The 19,842-nt window shown below is 47.9% G+C and overlaps 1 protein-coding gene and 1 long non-coding RNA gene across 3 annotated transcripts in view; both read right to left on the minus strand.

Moving 5' to 3' along the window:
- The window catches only part of EPHA4 (EPH receptor A4), a 92,934-nt gene extending 86,888 nt beyond the window's left edge, over positions 1–6,046 (minus strand). For both annotated transcript variants that reach the window (XM_072343940.1, XM_072343941.1), the window contains exons 1-3: positions 5,890–6,046; positions 5,300–5,367; positions 874–1,537 (exon numbers count right to left, since the gene is read on the minus strand). In XM_072343940.1, the coding sequence (XP_072200041.1) occupies positions 874–1,537; positions 5,300–5,367; positions 5,890–6,040 (883 nt within the window). In that variant the 5' untranslated portion in view covers positions 6,041–6,046. The remainder of the gene's footprint in view (positions 1–873; positions 1,538–5,299; positions 5,368–5,889) is intronic.
- Positions 6,047–13,892: 7,846 nt separating this feature from the next.
- Positions 13,893–19,842, minus strand: part of LOC140255931 (uncharacterized) — a 134,354-nt gene continuing 128,404 nt past the window's right edge. The window contains exon 4 of the long non-coding RNA XR_011904615.1: positions 13,893–14,174. This is a non-coding gene — a long non-coding RNA (uncharacterized lncRNA). The remainder of the gene's footprint in view (positions 14,175–19,842) is intronic.

Consider the following 19,842-nt stretch of genomic DNA (forward strand, 5'->3'; position numbering starts at 1 on the left):
GCTGAATTCAGGCCACTGAACTGTGCAAAAGCATTTCAAATTCGATCTTCATTTACGCTTACACAAGCAAGAGTTTAGAAGCTGAGGCCAAAGATATTTTATTTATAAACTCTTCTCTCCTTCCTTAACCTTCTCCTACTTTTCCCAGAAAGAAGAGATGAAGGGAACACAGGTTTTGAGGGTGGTTTTTTCCCCCCCTTTTTAGGATAATCTGTCTTTTATATAAACTTTAATCCCTAATTCAGCAGTACACAGGATGGGGCGGGGGAGCAGACTTTTAGCATTTCTAAGAGTATCCTAGCACCTCCATTATTAAGCTGACAATGGAAACCCTCTGAGAAATGAAAATATTTAACAAAGGCGGCAGTGTCAAATATCAAAAGGTTATTTAGCACCAAAAATTTGCAACAAGTTAAACACCAAAGACTTCCCCTTCTCAATGGGGGAAAATAATCCAGCTAAAACTGCTGCTGTTCTCTTTTCCCCCCCTCCTTCCTCCTCCTGACTCTGGTTCTTACCCCACTGCATTATCCGAGGGAAACTTAAAAGAATTGTCACTTTAAATGACGGCAGCTCAGCCGCGCTGCTTTGCAGTCACACACATTTCGGTGGCTGTCACAGACCAATGCAAATTTAGTTGCCTGCTGCAAAATGCATTTTGCCTTCTGCCTATTATGGCAGTATCATTTGTTTTACATTACATAATTCTTAGCCTTGCCACCTGGAGCTATTGGACTCCTTCATTAAAGCCCTCTGTCCCATCGCATCCCACAGGGGCTCCTAATTACTGGCATTACTCCATTTACTCTCATCTCCAATTCAATTATGCATTCAACTAAGCCCTAATGAAAAGTACAATATGGCTCATCTTACCTTGGCATTCACCATTGCGTTCTTCATAGCCAGCATTGCACAGACAGTTGCCAATGGGTACCAGCCATTCACCATCTGCCCCGCAGTACATTTTTGGCACGTCCTTCTCTTCCGAGTTGTTGACACAGGAGCCACGAACCTCCACCAGAGAGGATGTATCAGCCCCAGTAATGGTGTCTGGAAACTGTGCCAGGTTTCGAACTGTCAGTGGGCACTTCTTATAGAAGACACGAACAGACACCAAAGCAATGCAGGCACCGACGTCCTGGAAAGCCAAGTAAAACCCTTTCTTGCTGAGAGGTCCCACGTCCCTCACCTCCGTATTCAGCTTCATGATCCTGTCGCCAATGTCCACCTGGGTGAAGCTCTCATCAGCAGCAATGGTGTCGATCTTGGCAAACTGGCTCTCTCGAATAAAACGCTCCTTGTCATTGTTTGATTCATAGTAATAGAGGTTGAAAGTCTCTTTGCAAGTTCCCATGACACCTGGCAGGCTGTTGCAGTCTCTCAGCGTGAACTTGATTTCAATATATACCCTCTGAGCCCCCTCGCGGGGAATCCAATCAGTTCGTAACCAATTATTCTGACTGGGCTCCATCACATTGCAAACTTGGTAGGTGCGGATCGGAGTGTTTTTCTCATCCATTATGCTCACCTCCTCCCACTGTCAAGAAGAAAGAGGAGAAATGCATCAGTGTTCACAAGGAGCAACAGACCTTCACAGTAAAATTAACCCGCCCTTCCACAACTAACAGGGAGATGGCATTTTTTTCTGCTGCAGGAAAACAAATAAACACATCTATCATGCCATAGGCAGGACCTCAGTTACTTGGACATTCAACAAGAAACGCACTGAAAAGAAGGCTCCAAACCAGGTAAGACAAAACAGCTCAGCCCCCCAGGACCCCAATTGGATCAGGGCACGTGCAGCACTTCACAAACTGGTAGCACAACCCCAGCCCCGGTGCTTCCTCTGCAGCAAATGAGAACCTTTCTTTGTACACATGTGCAACAGGCAGTGAAATCACATGACAGAGATGGAGCAACATCCAGATTTCTGGCATCCATAACAGTTTATGGCTCTTAAGCTTCTAAACCAGCCTTGGTTATTTCTGAAAGCTTCCAACCACCACACTGAGCCAGCTCCACCTTCTAGAACTCTTCCACTCTTCAATCAAGTTCAGACACCTCCTTCAGAAGTGCCCAACTAACAGGCAACATAATTGTGGAGCAAAGACGCATGCAATCCAAGGAAGACACACAAAGAAGAAGAGATCTTGCACTAAACCATTTCAGGATGAGGAACTTAAAGAGAAAGAAAACATAAGCAAGAGCTTTGGAAACAAACAAACAAACCAACCCCAGAATGTTTCAGGGATTGTGATACATGAAAGTTCACCACACTGCTTTCCTGGAGTGGGAAGAGGGGCCTTGGCAAGATACTCCTAGTAAAACCCCTGCAGTGCTTGGGTATAAGAGAAATCCTTCTTCACAAAACACCAACAAGACAGCGCGTAGTAGATAATGCCTGCATGCTGCCTGAGTGCCATGCAAAAAAAAAGTATATAAGAATCATCCTTGGAAAAGAAAGAAAAAATAAAAACAGCAGAAACTTCAGAGAGACTTCCCAGAAGTGCTGTGCTGAAGCCACGGCTTTGATAAACAAAAGCCTTCTTAAAGTTAAGGGGCTTCTAGTATAAGATCCTGCACGCTTCTCCCAAGGATTGCTCATAGGAGAGCCATTTTTACTTAAAGAGATTCCAGCTTAGTTGAATCCGTTTATAGAAAGACAGCAGTCAGCACCGTGAGTCACCAGGAGCACAGAGAATAATATTTTATTTGCTGCCCAGCTATAACTGCAAATTAAAATGGAAGCAGGGGATGGGGAGGGAGGGGGGAGGGGAGTCAATACGCAGCATGCCATGACTGCTCACAGAAAAAGGAAAAAATAAATCTTAAGAAGTCATCTATCAATGTAAAGTGTAACACAATGTTAGTAAGAAGACAGTTATTTAATTTACAGCTGCCACAGAGCTAGTTTACTGTTACGACGTTGTCTTTATGATCCATCAGTTTCCATTCTGCTTATGTCCCATCGAGGCTACCAATATGTGTGTGGTAGAAGAGAAGGGAAGCAGCAGAGGGAAGCAATACTTGCTGATGGGATTTCCTTTACCCCTCTCATACAAAGGAGGATGCTGCTACGCGGCTTGACACGGAGCCGGCTGAGGCCACAGGCCGGGCAGCAGCTGCACTCAGTGAGCCTTGCTCAGGACCTCAGCACAGCCCTGCCTGCCAGCACACAGGCAAACATTCCTCACTTCATGGACACACAAACCAAACTCAAGCACATTTCCCTGCCAGAGCTGAAAGCGACCAGAGCCCCAAGACTTCGAGCCACTGTAAATGGCTTGTAACTCCAAGTACGTGGTCAAAGGCGCAATTCCAAGCTTGGAAACAAAAAGTTAACTTTCATAATTCAACTCGTCTCAGGGCTTAATGATGCAAAGTAAAACATTCTGGGCACAAAACCTGCTTTTCATCTGCGAAACGCAACAGAAAAATCATTAATTATGTCTATACTGCAATTCATTAATTCCTCCAGGACTACTATGTGTTTGATTACAGCCAGTCATTGCTAAATGATGGCATTTATCTCCAACCCTTCCTACTCATGCAGCCCTCACAGCTCAGGAACCGGCTGAGGTACAGAGCTGGAATAGATGCGAAGGTGCACCCAGATAAACTGGTGCTGGAGGACGGGGTCTTCCCAGGAACATAAAGGAAAGAGCTCACGCTGCTGCTGCCTGAAATAAATCTACAGCACATGAAGCTAAAATAAACGCTTTCCAAGCACAGTCTCTCAGAGCAGACCATGTACTCTTAAATTTTTCACTACTGGCTTAAAAATAGAACACGCGTATGTAGGCTTAGTGAAACCAGTCACGTCCACAAGGAGAGCACACGTTGCCTTCTCCAGCTTGCACCGAGCTTTCCAGGAAGACAGGAGGGGAAAGGGAAAACTCAACAATTATTTGTAACAAAGCTCTCCCTGGTCATCAATTCACCACTGACTTAGTAAAACTTATACACTGGGTCCTCCTTTCATCCACAGAGCAGGTTCCCCTTGTGGAGCTGCACGACAGACCCTGCCCACAGAGCTGCCTATCCCAGGGTGCAGCCCTACAGCCCTGCCCAGGACAGAGCTGCTGCTGGCAGCAGCGCAGGCTGAGAGCTGCAACCAGCAGGCACCGCAGCGCAGCCTGCAGGGCTGCCACTCAGTGCCGTGCTCCGGAGCTCAGTGTGCCCAGGCTCAGCCCCAGCCAGGGCTGTAGTCAAGTTCAGGCAGAACAACAATGGAGGAGCCAAACAATCCCCCTTTCTCCCATGTTATGGCTATTCAGAGCTTATGCATAATGCATCGCCAACCAGCGCAACCTCGGATTCCTTCCACCCGCTGCTGTTTCCTTAGCTCTCTTCTAATTACAAGCAGGAACACACGCACAACTAAACACATCGGTTTCTCAAAGAACCCGGCACTTTGTTATGTACGGGTTCAGATCTTTGATTCTTCACCCAGTTTGGCTTAGGGTGCTCAAAGAGAAGTAACTAAGCTGTTTTAGTCACCTAATGCTAAAAGGATTTGAGTGGGGCTAATAACTATTGTTACTAACGAGTAGCGTGCATTGCCTACATCTTTCAGTTGTTCTCTTTAACGAAGAGAGACCCTTCTAACCGCACACCGAGGTGACCCCGCCAGCCCCAGCAGCACTGCCCTGCATCCCACGGGCTGGCAGCAGCGGGTCGCGCCGCGGACACCCTGCCCTACTGCATGCAGCCCCTCCGCAGCGTCCGCTGAGCTCCGGCCACCTCCGGGTGAGCCTTCTGCTATCAGCGCACCGCAGGGAATCGGAGCGACTCTCTCTTACATTCATCTCTTTAAGAGAAGCGCACGAACACAACCGGGCGGTGCAGGCTGCGCGCTGCAGGTACCCAACGGGAGCTCACGAGCACCGCGCGCAGCACGAACCCGACGGCGGCACCGACCCACGTCGTACCCGTGAGCGGCAGCGCCCGGAGCACGGCCCGACGGAGCCAGCAGCCCCCGGTCGCAGTAAATACAGCCGGTTCAGCCACCGGATCGCGTTTCTCGTCGGTATTTCGCCTTTAAACGGGCACCTAAACCCGTGCCTGAACCGATCCCTTAATTCCGAAACCTCTTTTCTGCCCTTTTGGTTTCTACTTCTTCCATGACGGAGCCATCCGAAGGGAGTATAGAGTTTCCCCAACAAAGAGTAATTCACTCCGCGAGCCCGGGCCGAAACCCGACCTCCCCGCCGCAATCAGCGGTAATCGCGCCATTAGGGCTCTCTGAAACGCACTAATCGCCCCCTTTGCCCTCGCGATCCGATAGCGGCGGACTTACCCCTCCTTCCAGCGGGCTCGCGATCCAGCCCAGCTCCCCCTGCACCGAGCGGGAGTCCAGCAGGGTCACTGCGGAGGCAAAACACAGCGCGTTACGCTCCGGCCGCGCTCGGGGACACCGCGAGCCGAGCGCTCCCGTGCGCGGGGACCCGGGCAGCTGCACGCGGGGCTCGGAGCGAGGCGCCCGCCTTAAGAAGCGCGGAGCTGCGCGGGGCAGCGGGGGAGCGTAAGCAAGCGGAGCTCCGAACCGCGAGCAAGCGGCGCCTCGCGCGCTCGCTGCCGGGCCCCCAGCAGGCAGGAGCGGTTCTGCTCCCGCCGCAGCCCGCCCTGCCCTGTCCCGTCCCGAGCCGAGGCTGCTCCCCGGGCACCCACCGTGCGCCGCGCCGGGAGAGCCGCGGGAGACGGCGGCTCCTGCCCCGGCCAGAGGTGCGGGGGCCGCGGCACCGCGCTCCGCCCCGCGCACCTGTGCGGCCCCGACCGACCCGCGGCACCGCCCGGCAACGCGCGGCCCGAGGAGCAGCGGGGCGGACGGACCGGCGCCGGCAGCGAACTTTCCCGCGGCGCGGGGAGCGCGGGGCGGCCGCTCCTCACCTTCGTTCGCGGGGTACACGCGGGAGCCGGTGACGGCCCCGCAGACGCCGACGAGGAGCGGAAGGAGCGCGCCGACGGGGACCCCGGCCATGCCGCCCGGCCGCGCCATCCCAGTGGAATAACGCCCGCATGGGCGCGCGGGTGTAGGCATTGCCAACGGGGCGGGGCCAACCGCCGCCCGCCGCCAATCGCCGCCCGCCCCGCGCCGAAGGCCCCGCCCCGCCCCGCCCCTGCGCGCGGCGGCCGAAGCGGGCGGCGGGGACGGCGGCGGAGCGGCCCGAGGAGCTTCCGAGCGGGGAAAGCGAAGGGGAAGGAAAAGCGCGCGGAGCGGATGAATCAACGAGTATCGAAACGGCAGACAGCCCGCCGAGCCGCCGCCCTCTCCCGGTACCACGCGGCGCCCCGGAACCGCGGGCACCGGGCAGAGAGCGGCCCGCAGCGCCCCGCGCCGCCCCACCGCTGGGCAACAGCGCCACCTGGCGGCCGCGCCGGGCGGCCCTGCTGCCCCGCTGCCCCGTGCCGGAGCGCCGCGCGCCTGGAGCCGGACACCGCCTGCACCCTGTGCGATAACGTTGCGACCATGACTTTTCTGCCTCTAAAAAGTACCTCTCACTGCTTTCATGTAGGGGAGCCCCAGCAGCGCGCTCTCCGCCCGCCCGTAGCGCAGCTCTCAAACCCGCCGCTACCAACGGGGCTCCTCCGGGCCCCCCGCCCCCTGAGCTCCTGTTAGGGGGCAGCTCCGAGTCGAACCGCCAGCAGAGGGGAGCGACGCCAACCTCTGGGCCCGCACACGGCGAACGGTCGGAGCGCCTGTTGGGGCTGGAAGCAGCAGGGCCGTATCATTGTTAAACTCTGCGCTTCCTGACTTTAATTATCGATGCGAATTCTTGGCCTAATGAGAAGGAAAAGAAGGAATTGTTCCATTATTACACCCTAAAGCAGGCAGCGCTCGGTTCCAGTGATGTGAGCCTCCTACCTTCACGTCAGGGCAAATGGTGCGGGGCTGCTGGAGTGGCAAAAGCCTGGGTCATTTCTATTGCAATGACAGAAATGTCAGTTGTCATAAGAAACAACATACTTTGAAACCCCTAAAAGATTCCAAGTGTACTGATGCCATTTTAATTCGGTGATCTTTTCAGATGAAATAAACACTTCATTCATTCCCCTTCATTCACCATTCGTTTTCAGTTCATTCCGAGGCACTGGTGAACACTGTGGTACACACACAGCATCCTGCTGGCAGGTGCGGTGTGCTCAGATCAGGGTCCTACAGCAAGCAGCGTTCCTAGCAGGGAACTCCTCTGCACAAGGAGCTGCTCTGCACCCTGCCCAGCCATGAATGCAGCACACACAGCTCGGCGCCTTCCTGCCCCAGCGGGATGCGGGGCTGCTGCACACTGCGCCTTTCTCCCCTTTCTCCCCCTGCCCACCTACTCACACTCGTCCATCTCCCGGAAGCTTTTTGCTGTCAGTCAAGTGACAGCCTCGGTAGGAAGCGCTGTGTGCTCGTGGGCCTCCTGGGGCCCAGCACCACGCTGAGGTGGGGAAAAAGCAGGAGGAAAAAGAAGCAGCGGGGGGAGGAAGCGCAGATCCTCCTTTAGTATGCAATCCTACAGCCTGAAGGGGAAAATGCACCCGGCTCCTCTGAAAAGCTTTTTCCCACAAAAATGTGAGCCATTTACTGCTCTCCCACACAGCTTGCACCCAGCCAGCCCCTGCACGGAGGGCACTGAAGCCCAAGGCAGCTGTGTGCCTGCAGCACAGCTCTGCAGGCCCAGTACCCAGCACGGTGGCACGGCTGACACTGGCATCGCACTGCACACCATCCGGGCTCACCAACCCTTGCCAGAGCCATAGCACAGAAAGCTGCAGGATTCCAGTGAGGAGAGCACCACAGCAGCACAGCGGTTCTGTTCCGGTTGGGATCACGGGGAGCTTTGCTGCTGACCTCAATAAGAAAGGGATCAGATCTGTAGCTCATTTGCAAATCCACTCTGCAAAACAAGCGAGCTTTAGGCACTGCATCGTATTGACACTTCCTTCTCTTAACCGTGACCATCATCACAACAGTTCCCTATTTACTGCAGCCTTTATGTTAATGGCAGAAGCCTGACGGTGAGCTGCTTCTGACTGGGCACCAGCCAGGCCTTGGCAGCACAGGGACAGCCATGCAGGACTCTTCCCTTCCCAGCCAGTGCCAAAAAGGAGGGCTGGGTGAGCGTCAGTGAGACGCTGTGGGATGTCGGTGCCAAGTGAAGCAGCGGCTGTTCCTGCTCTGTCCAGTGCAATCCCTACCATTTACACAATGCTGCTAGCAGGTCCCCCAAACAGAAATCCTGTCACCAAAAGCACTGACCAGACAGGAGTGTTTGTGATACACTTCGTGTTGCCTACCAACAGCAAGCACTGAAGGGCACCGGCAAACTGTAAAACGTGAAAGGCAGCTCAGATACAGTAAAGAACAAAAGAAAGAAATGCAGCCAGTGCCAAGCTCAGTGCTTCAGCCTGGCACCCAACAACAGGCCCGATGCAGCACAGCCGAGTGCACGCAGGGCTGGGCTCGCTGTGCTGTCCCGCAGCCAGGCGGCAAACCGCAGCTGTCCCAAGTCGGAGTGTGACCGAGAACGCCTTGTGCAGAGCTGCGCAGCCCCGTAGGTTGTTTGCAGTGCGAGCACAGATGCCTGGCAACTCAGAGCGGAATGTGCGTGCCTACACTGCACCGAAAGGTTATTGAGAGCCGCGGAGGTGAACGGATCCCTTAATGATTACAAAAAGGCTTTCGAGCACCGCTGGCGTTGTGCTGCCGGTCCGCAGCAGCTGCGCTTCTGACTGGCGATCGGCCTCCAGCCGCCGAGCAGGGCGGGATGGGCTGCGGGGCGGCACGGCTGGCGGTGGGCAGCGGGGTGCAGCCGGGGGGCTGGGAGGGCTGCTCCGTCCAGGAGGAACCGCGGCGAGAGCGGCAGCCCGTGCCAGAAGTGAGAGGGAAAGAAAGCTGGTTGTGGCAGCTTCGGAGGAGCCTCGGTTGAACGCGAAGGGTGAGGCTGAAGTGTAAGCGAGGGGGACTGCAAACTACATCCAGATTTCTTTAGGAGCACACACCCATCTCCGCAGCGGGGAAACGATTGAGTCTGACGGACGTAGCTTTCCTCTTTCAAGAATAAGGTCGCAGTTTGGGATTTCTCAGCTAGATTTTGGTCTGGTCTAAGGTGAAGTCAAATGAATTTTCATAGGAATTTGGCTAGGAAAGCTGAAGAGGTGGAACCGGGCCCTTCATGTGGAATAGAATCAATCTTAAATCAATATAAATGTTTTGGATTTGTTTTCCTGCAGGAATTTCAGCTTCTCTACCATTAATCTCTGCAGGTATTACTAAAAATGAATAAATAAATAAAATACACAGGATTATTTTTATTGTCCTGCTAAATGTTCTGCAGGAATGCCTTTGGATGCGCAGATAATTATGGAGCAAAGTCTGATAAAATAACCTAAGGAGCAGCGTGCCGGAGCTCTGACTCACGGCTCTTCTGTGTGTTTGGAGACAGTGATCTTTGCAGAGATTATTTATGCAATGATGGTACCAATCAAGCTGTACCAGGGACAGGTTCCCTACGGAGCCCTGAACACTTCTGGCACTTGCAAGAGAGTAAATCCCAATGAGCTCGGAGTGAGCCATGCTCTCTGCAATACTCCACCCAGACTAATGAACAAAATTCTAGCAACCATATAGAAGGAAACTGTTTCTGTGCTTACGCTAAGGAACAAAACCAGCCCCTCCTTCTTTATTACTGCGTGCCATTTTTTAGTAGCAGGATACAGATGGGTTGGCTTTCTATAGAATGAAATGTAAGACCCTGGGTTTTGTACTCCCAAAAAGTGGAAAGTGTTTGTGTATTTTTTCCGTGAATGCAGGAGTGGCTGCTGTGCTCCTGGGGCTGGGCAGGGATGGAGACTGGGACTGCTCAGCTCACAGGGCGGTGCTCAGCTCTGCACAGGTTTCCTGAGAGACTCTCGGTCGCTGTCACAGTGAAACTTTACAAGTTGGCTGGAGATGAGTGCCTGCCATGCCTGCCTTAAAGCAGAGGCGCTGAATAAATATCAGCTCAGAGAGAACCGCAGGTAGACACTGTCTGCCACGCTGCTCCCGCAAAGAGGGACAGCTTCATTCAGGAACATCTGTGAGGCACGAAAGGACCTTTTATACCTGCTGTCTACCGGCCAAGCTGGAAATAATAATGCTGGGCTTATCTCTGTCTGATGCATTCCCTGAACGTCTCTGTCCTCTCTACAGAGAAGCTGCAGGCAGCAAAGAATGGCTGTTTATTATCTAAGAAATGATTTGTCACGTTTTAAGGGAACCTCTAGCTGGGGAAAGTGAGTACATGCATTTGCATGTGTTCTAGCTCAGTGTCTGCATTGATTTTATTGGAAAATATTGCAAATTCTAGATTCATTTCACGCCAACCAAAAAAGACATAGAAATGAAAACCCACAAGAAGAACAATGGGAGAAATAAAACAACAACAAAAATGCCATTTGATTGATTTTATGTCAAAAAGGTGACGGTTATTGTTTTCCTCTGTGCTGCCACTGATCTGATGAGTGTTCGGAGAACAAGATGAAGTTTGCTGTGCTGGCAGTGCTGCCACTGCATTGCCTTGCTTTTCATTTATACCCATCTGCTGGCTCTTGTCACAAACACGGATATCCTCATGCAGCCCCTCACACAGCCGGCTGCCAAGCCCACTCTCAGGGATGTGAGCACCACAGGGACAGCAGAACAAAAGACCCGCATGGGTCCGCGCCTGCACCCCGTGCTACTCAGGCACAAACCTAATTTTAAGAATTCTTCTAATTTAGGAGATAGAAATTAGTTCCTGTTATTTCAGTACACCGCTGGCACCATCAGACAGCTTTCCCTTGGCCGGAAGCACAGTTTGGCAGAGCCTGTTCCCCGCTCCCCAGCAGCACACAGCTCATCCCGCTGACAGAAGCAGCCCTAACCCACACCATCCTCCCGCACACGGCAGCAGGAGCGCCTCTGAGTCCTGAGTTCTACCTCAGAGCTCCGTGTCCATTAGAGATGACTCACTCACTCACTGAGACGCTCTGCTGTCAGACTTTCCAAATACCTACACAGCCAGCGTTTCCAACAACATTTTTTTCCCCAACTATTTTCTCTTGTGGTATCCTGAGGAAAACAGGACAACTGTTATGCTTGTGAAGAACCGCACAGTGCTGCTCCTGCCCCAGAGCCGCCACCTTCCCTCGGCGGCCCCCTGCCCATCACCATTACGAATCCTTACCCGCATCACCACGCTGCCCACGGTTCCCAATGGCAGCTGAAATGAGCAGTGGAAAACTTGCTTAGCGCCCAGACAATGGGCTCGATTCTAAGGAGGAGTGTGACTAACCATCTGCCCTGACCCGTTGCGATCCCTTGTCCCCTATTTCAAGGGCTCACACAGGATCAGGAAAGCAGCCATTTGCAGTGCATTGGAAACAAAAGCGGAGGATTACCGGTACAATTTTTTTATCCGTTCCTTATGGAAGCAGAGAAGAATGGTTCTGCACGAAGGGAGCACACAAAGTAAAATGTACAGGTTTCCTTTCCTTGATTTCTATCGGGAACTTTCATCAAAACGTATCTTTAGGACAGATCAAAGCACAAGCACAGCACAGATTTGTTTGAGTTTCACCCACGGTTCCAAAGTAACCAAAAATGCCAGCAAGACACTCAAATAAAGAGCTGTAAAAGTAAAACAGATTCCCGGTGGTGACATCTGTTAGTATAAGGATTATTCAAACATCTCCAGAGTTTTACCCCAAAAAATGGCTTCCTACCAAAACCCAACTCAGTCTAATATCCTTCCTTGGCTAAATCTACATACAAACTGTATTTCTGTACTTTGTTGGCGCTAAGAAGCCCACATGCTTGTCTTGACATGAAAATAAAAAGAGATTCCCAGGGAATTTAAAAATGTATATACTGGGGAACCAGTTTAAACTGACCTTGGCTTAGAGAAATGCATTTCTGTGGAGCTGAGCACAATTGTCAGAGCTTGATACGGTACAAAATACCTTTCTGCTGAAAGCAACTTCATTGTTAGATGCAAGATGGTTTCAATCTGCTAGGCTATCACTGCAGTCAGGTGGTCTATAAAGGGATCATTTCTGTCTCTTTTGTCACGTATGAATGTGAACGCACAAGCAAACATACACAAAACCTGAAGAAACGTGGCCAGGCCCATGGAGGGAAGAAAAGCTGAGAAGGACCCATTAGAAACTGCTGTAAACAGAAACAGAGGCCATAAAGCTCCTCCAGCACTGTTCCCAGCCACGTAATTCTCCACTTTCCTTATACCTCTCAGGTGGCCAATGCAGACCACCTACAACTTCGGCTTTGCTTACAGCATCGTATACAAAACATGGGCATTAGTCCATTATACTAGTTTAAGAAGCCAGCTCATGCCAGTGGAATTGCAGCAGTAATGATGTGAGACTTAACACTAACAGCTCCACACCCCGCATGGAAATCCCATGATGGCTTCATTACACTGGGAACTTCCCAGAGCCCATAAAATGGTGAATAAACTTTACCTGAGGACTGCAACAATATTTATGACATCAAGAATGAATCCATTAGAACCTGATTTTCCCTTAGCCTTAGCGTAATTACTAAGAAACTTACTTTGGTGAAGATCTACCAATATATCAATGAAATTAAATATAAGAAGAAAGCATTTACCCTGATTCCAATACATGATATTTGTGAGCAATAATGATTTTCTCCTTTGATTAAAATTCACTTTAAAACATTCTCTAAATAAAGCACTGATGAAAATGTAGCATCTCCTGAAGAGTCAATCGCACACACAAAGTTTTCAGAACCAATCACTGCACCTCAAAAGGCACTATAGGTCATTCAGACTTGAACTACCACACCACATGTTAGCTGGCTGCTTTGTTGTTTGAGCTTTAAATGTTAAATACATAGAAGCACATAGATTGTATGTAGGTTGCTCCAAAAGTAATATCTCCTATTTATTTGCATGGAAATGACAACAGATATAAAGAGCAGGAAAACACTATTTGATAGAGCAAATTCTCAGCTACAAAACACTGTGCTCACATCCACTGTTGGGTCTCCAACAGCATTCAGCAAGTGTCCATGAATGTCACTGAGTGCCATTTTTCCGCATGGAGGAATTCAGTGATGCACCTTTGTTCCATATGCACTTCCGTGTCAGACACCATTTATCAGGCTGCCCCTCTGCTACTGTCACATGGCAGCAGAATGTAATGGGATACTGGTGGGAAGGTTCAACCTCTGCTGCCATCCCACCAATGTTCGCCTCTGACGTTGCAGGCCAACACTGTACAATAGGAGGCGCTGCTTTCTGAGCAGCCCTCACAAAAGGACCTTCCCCGAAAAGCCTATTTTCCAAAACACTACGTTATTTAGAACCCCATAAAGATCCATGTGTATCTACCCATCTGCAGACACATTTATTTTTACATGTTTTTGAGTGCATATCTCTCAGTGTCATAAGGTCTTCATAAATAAATCAACCTACTTAGATCCGCATGCTTTGAATAACAAGTCAGCCACCAAACCAGCAGATGGATACATTTTTAATTAGGTAAGCAGTCAGTGCCTTTTGGTTTGAAAACTCTCTTGTTTCTCTTAAAGAGATGGAAAGTAACCAAATTAAATCCAAAATTGCAGTGGGATGGCATAGTGGTTTTATTCTGGATGTAGCAGTGAGTCAGTTTAGAGCCCAGCCCATGTGACAAACTTGAACAAATGCAATATTTTATATCAAGCAAACCTCAAAGTGAAATATTTAAGGATCTTGTAAGAGTACGTTGTAAACAATATGTATTTTTCAACAACACATGTGGTTACTTATGCATCTTCTCACTTGAGCAAGACTCTCTGATCTTAATTCATTTACTGTGTCGCCTTTGCAATCTCTCAAGCAAAATATTTCTAAGCAGCAACTTTTAATTTACATAATCAGACATACTTTCCTGAATAACATGCAAGAAACTCAGAATTAACAACATCTTGTACTGCTTAAATAACCCATGAAAAGAAACTCCAGCAGTTCCAGTCAACTTCTTCCCACAGAAGGGTTTTTGGTGTCGCACTCAGAGCAGAACTCAGTGTGATAGATCCATGTCTTCTCCGTACCACGATCCCCACATTCCTCTGCACTTCCCTGGCTCGTCCCTGGGCAATCATGCGCCAGAGTTCTGCATACCCTGAGCCCTCTGCCATTTCTCTAAGAAAAAAGAATTTCAGTGCCTGTTATGGGGGTCTTACGGTGGTACCAAGGTGGCAGATTAAGGTTTTTTGGATCCTTATTCAGTTTTATGTTTACCAAAAGAAAAAAGATATTTTAAAATTCACATTAAAATCCAGACATAAAATCTGATACTTAAAGACCGCAGCTTAAAAATAAATGGACCAGACTTAATCTTTGATGTCACTTCCTTGGATTTCATGACACAACACCTGAGATGAATTTTTTCCATTTTACTTCAGCTCTTTTTCCATCATACGCTTATGGTAAAAAAATAAAAATAACCCAGTTTCCCATATGTTAAATAATAAAATCTAGTTCTATCATTTCCTTCTATCCCTTTACAGTTCTTTTCATTTGACTAAATGGAAAATGCGATATCTCTAGAACTGACTGGAAAAGAAATAAAGGCCTGACTCTCATCCCACTTTTATAGGGTTTGTGCTGATGTAATTGAACTGATTTCAAGGAAATTGCTTCAGATTTGTGCCGTTAGATCAGAGCTGAGACGTGCGTGCACCCTGAACTAACCGAGCTCTGCTAAAAGGTTCACGATTATTCTGAGTTCTACATCCTGTAATATGATTGCGCTGTGTAAAACAACATTTATTAAAGATCAGATATGAAGCATAAAGATGGCAATCATCTGAAACTTTAGGGTATAATATTTACCTACCGGTCTACGCGGGCCATTATGGTTGAAAACTGTAGTATAGCGCAGGAAGTAACATTTCTCTTATGTGTGACTTTATATTCTATTTGAATTGAAAATAGTGTAAAATGGAGAATACTAGAAGCTGAAGCCAAGTTGTATTGTTTAGAAATTCCTTTTAGCTGGCAGTTACTGTCCCGTGCTTCAGTTTTCCTTGTGTCATGTTTGAGACATTATAGTTCACAATCAAGAGAGAAGGAAAACGCTGCCATTTCACCATCACTGCTGCTTTAAAAAAAGCAAAATTTCCTGAGGGCAGCACAGCAGCCCTGGCCCCTGAGTTTCTGGTCCCACGTGCCATTCTGCACCCACATCTGGCCCCAGTGCTCAGGGCTGAGCTCCGGAAAAAGGGAGGCCAATGAATGAGAGGGGCATCAGGCCCAGCGGCAATCCAGGGTGTGGGAGAGCTGGGAAAAAATGGGATGAAAACATCCTTGTTATATTTCAGCTTCACTTAGCTCAGTTTCACAAGACAAAGAGTAACAGTTTGAGCCATTTGCATTCAGATATGTTTGCGCTGGGATTTGGAGCCTTGCATTCGGAATGCCCCACAGACCTTCAGCAGAGCACCGCTCAAGCTGGAGGAATAAATCCTATCACACAACTGCCACAGTCCATGCTTCAGCACTCAGTAGAGTTTCTTGGTTGGATCTTTGCAGCTGGTAGGTCAAGCTTCTTTCTGTAGGCAACAGCAGGAAGATAGAGCCATTCTATCAGAATTAAGGGATCTGTGATTTTTATTGACCTGTTTATCAATATTGGAATGAGTTAAAGGAGAACTATGCTTGCTCCATTTAGCAGAACTTGAGACAGTGTTCTGAACCACAAAAAGAAGGAGAGTAAATTACAAAACAGTGCTTTCTGCGCTTATCCTCAAACTGTTCCAATTTCCCCTACCAGATCTTCTTTTAAGTTAAAGAGTGGAAGAGCTTGAAGAACACAATAATATTGCTTAATTTTGTCTGCCTTTCATTAACATTTATATGAGTTTATGCCATGCCTTTTACTGTTTTCCAGCTGATAAATGTTTTTTTAATATTGTGCACAGATCATTTTGCTTATAATCAAGGAAGGAAAATTAAGTTTAACATCTGAGAGCTTTAGGCAAAAATGTCAGGCGTGAACCAGATGACCACATGAGAGTTGCAGAGTCTCTTTGTGCCCCAGATTGGCTGGTATTGTTTTGATGCTGTTGCGCTGGAGCAATGGCACTAACGTAATTATGAGATCAAGCAACATCTGGTGGATTTGGCACCCAGTTCACAATTGATTGTTAGTTCGGGTCAAAGGATGAATGCGCCTTAAGTGCACGTTAGGGTGCGCAATCATAAAGCTTGCATTAGCGAGGAAGGAGGACTAGCAGCATTCTCGCGTTTCATCACCCAACAAAATTGATGGCCCACAAAAAAGCAGTGGCACGGCACACAAAAGTGATGATGCCAGAGAGACTGACGCGCCGCAGGCGGTATTTGACATCTTCTGGCTGTGGGCTGTTGTGTGTTGTGATTTATGTCACCGTAATGATTGATTACTTTCAGATCATTCCCATTCTACCATATCTCTGAGAATTTCCCTCTCCTTCAAACATCTTTTTGTTCCACAAGCCCTAGGCTGCAGATGGCATCAACCCACGCATCTCCATTGTTTGAGGCCTACAAGAACTCCAGCATTCTTTGGAGGAATGCTCCTAGTTGAGTTGCTAGTGTCCAATTAAGTCCTGAAACTATGACTGTGGGCACTTTAACCTTTTTATCCCCTTGCTCTTTTAGGCATTTCATTGTGTGCAACAGCTTCAATTAAACAATGCCTAAAAAAGTCATCCAGAAAGAAAATCAGGAGATACATTTTTCAGGTTATGGGAAAGTACTTCATGTGATGGCTACAGCTGCATCTGTCACACCTCCATAAGGGCTCTTCTGATCATGTTTCTCAAAATGAATTATCATCTCTGGCATGCAGCATTACAGCAGACTCTGGGTAAAGGCAACAGGCTAAATCTTCTGCATGCTAGACAGCCAAAAATGCCTCTGGGATGCTTATGCAAATCATCTGCTTCTCTGATATCTCAACCATTCCATGTGACATATAAAATATCAATGACTCAATATTCATATGACGGGAACAACAAGAATTCAGGGCTTGTATCAAGATAAAACTGATTTTTTTAATCTATTTTTCATTCTGGTAGACCTAATATGACATAGTATCCAGGGAATTCCTACAGTGGATGGTGAATATCTTAACTTCTTCAAATCACAATCAACTACAACAAACTTCATTAGCTTCTGATTTCTTCTTCCTTAGGAAACAACACCACCGAGCATATTTGCTGCTAGTTTAGTCACTGACTACCAGAAGCCCCAAAGGACTCACATTTTGCCACATTTTACTACAACTAACCCTTCTGTCACTCCACATTTCTCCAGCTCCTACAAAAGGCCTTTTCTGTTATGTAGGACCTCTCTATGGACATCCAGTACTACTGCCTGGAGCTCACTCGAGCTTTGTGCTGTCTCTCTTTCCTTTCTGGAAGTTCTGGGAGTTGCAAACAGATATACCACAAGCTCCCAGATCCTGCCCACTACACATTCCCCAAATACTGTCAAACACTGCACTGAAGCAGTGTGAAAAAAAATGTAAGAAAAAGCTTTGTTATCTTCCCACAAGGCACGTACTGATTTGCTTCTTGGATAGGATACAACCACCTAACAGGTTTCATTTACCAACAGACTCTGTTCTGAGTAAGGCAGAAGGCTTAGATCTGGTGAGGATTTGTGGTGCAGGGCAGGCTGAGGCCCTACAGTGCTGCCCACCTGTTCCACAGTGAGCTATCAGGGGTGATGGGATTCCTATCTGATAAGCCTCTGCTAAGTGTCACCTTCCTCGTGCACGTGCCACGGCTCTGTCTCTGCCGTGGGCATGAAATCCAGTAGCAGTACTGCTTCCAGGAGGACTCTGGGAGGCCTGTCAATACCAACAGAACAGCCAGAGTATTTACACTGTGCCCTAAAAAACATGGCTGGAGAAAGATGACACGAGAGCAATAGGTCAGCCTGTGCTGGCTGAAACTAAAACTCAGTGACCTAGTTCTTAAAAACAAAAGGATCTTTAACTGTGCTGTGTGATATTTACATGGATAGAATTAATTTCTCATTTCCAATACTGCTCATCTCTTTCTCTGTGTAATTTTTGCAAGGGCAGCTGGAGATGCAAGATATTTATCAACGGCTTCAAGCCTGGATCTGTTGTCAGGCTGAAGATTAGGTGCACTGATCGGGCTTTTCTTTTCTTTTTCTTTTTAAAGTATGGCTGTCTGAAGAGTTCCCGCAGAAGCCATTCATATAAGTGGGTCACAGAAATGAAAGCTGTCCTTGGGCAGCCTTTGAACAGGCACAGATATGTTTTCCTCCTTATTTCTTTTTCAGAGGAATGGAAAACATAAGTCCCCTTTTGTAAGCAGTATTTTATTTCTAACATGCTCTACAATTCTGCATAAGTCGTGAGCAGCACTGAATATGTAATTCAAATAGTCCCTGATATACACACTCTGGGCCTGACTCCCACTTAAACTAAGCTTTGTGTGGTCTTCACGCGCACCCTAAAACTCTTTCACTGCTGGAATCACAAGGAAGGCTCTAATCCCAGGGAGAAGGAGGACCAAAATATTTTTCAAATGCCACGTCCATCTTACTTCACTGCCCAGCAATTGCGAATTGGTTTTTCAGAGATAAGCCTATGCCTTGCAGCATCACTTATGGACCAAGTGTCAAAATTTCAAACACTATGGTAGAAGGTAGAGACTCACATGCAATTAATGCCCTTCTTCACTCTGCTGCACAAACTACGTACATGCTCTTCTCGGTACTGTTTTAATGAAAATCAAGAGTATGGCTCTTACTCAGCCAAGCACTTAGGCTTAAGTATTCCCTATAAAAGCACCTCTCTTGACTTCCTTGGGATTATTCGTGCGCCTGTCTTTGGCATTTAAGTACTTACTTGAACCAGAGCCCATAACATTATCTAATGAAAATAACTAAATATATTAGACACATACAAAAGTTGTGATCACCATTCCTGTTGAGTTCATTCTGTAGAATGGAACCCACTTATAGAATAAAATGAGACAGGGGTTTCTATTGTTATATCATCTGAATCCAAATAAAGAGACTGAGGAGCTCCAAGTTCAGAACCATAGAAGGACTGAAGTTGGAAGAGACTTGTGGAGTTCATCCTGACCAATGTTCCAGATCCAGCAGGCACATCTAAAGCAGGCTACCCAGAAACATGAGCACGCTTGTTATTTCAAAAGGATTTGTGGATATGATTGAGACCATCAAGATAAATACACACACACACACACATATATATATACACAGTCATTTTTTGAGTGAGTTTACTGATTCCATGCAGCATGGAAGCCCAAGACAAAGCTCACAGAACTGAAACAGAAGTACACATCGCAGAATCAACTGTCACCTATCACTGATCTGACAGCACCTGGCGATCTTAAGATGACAAAACATAAATCATCCTGGACTAAAGACTTAACAGTACTCTGCCTGTGAAGTAATATATGCTGCATAAGGACAAAATCTTGTCTCAATTGAAACTCAATATCTCTGTTTCAGAAAGACCACGAGGATGTGATGGAAGATAGAACTGTGTCTGTTTTGCTAACAAGAATAGAAGAAGTTGTGCAACTTCTTGTCCAAGTAAGCTATCTTTTTGCCTGGTAAAAACTATATGTTTTTAAATGCATTATGATACCATAAAAATTCTACAGTACTTGCAAAATGCTCACGTGCAGCAGAATCAGATTACACCTGATCAGCCTACATCAGACAAAACAGCAACACAAAAACCATACAAATCCCTATGCTCAATGCACTTCCAGCAAGGTTTCTGAGAAAATAAGCAGTGGCAGCAGGCTCAGCA

The sequence above is a fragment of the Excalfactoria chinensis genome, chromosome 9, assembly GCF_039878825.1.
Source record: "Excalfactoria chinensis isolate bCotChi1 chromosome 9, bCotChi1.hap2, whole genome shotgun sequence".
Lineage (NCBI taxonomy): Eukaryota > Metazoa > Chordata > Aves > Galliformes > Phasianidae > Excalfactoria > Excalfactoria chinensis.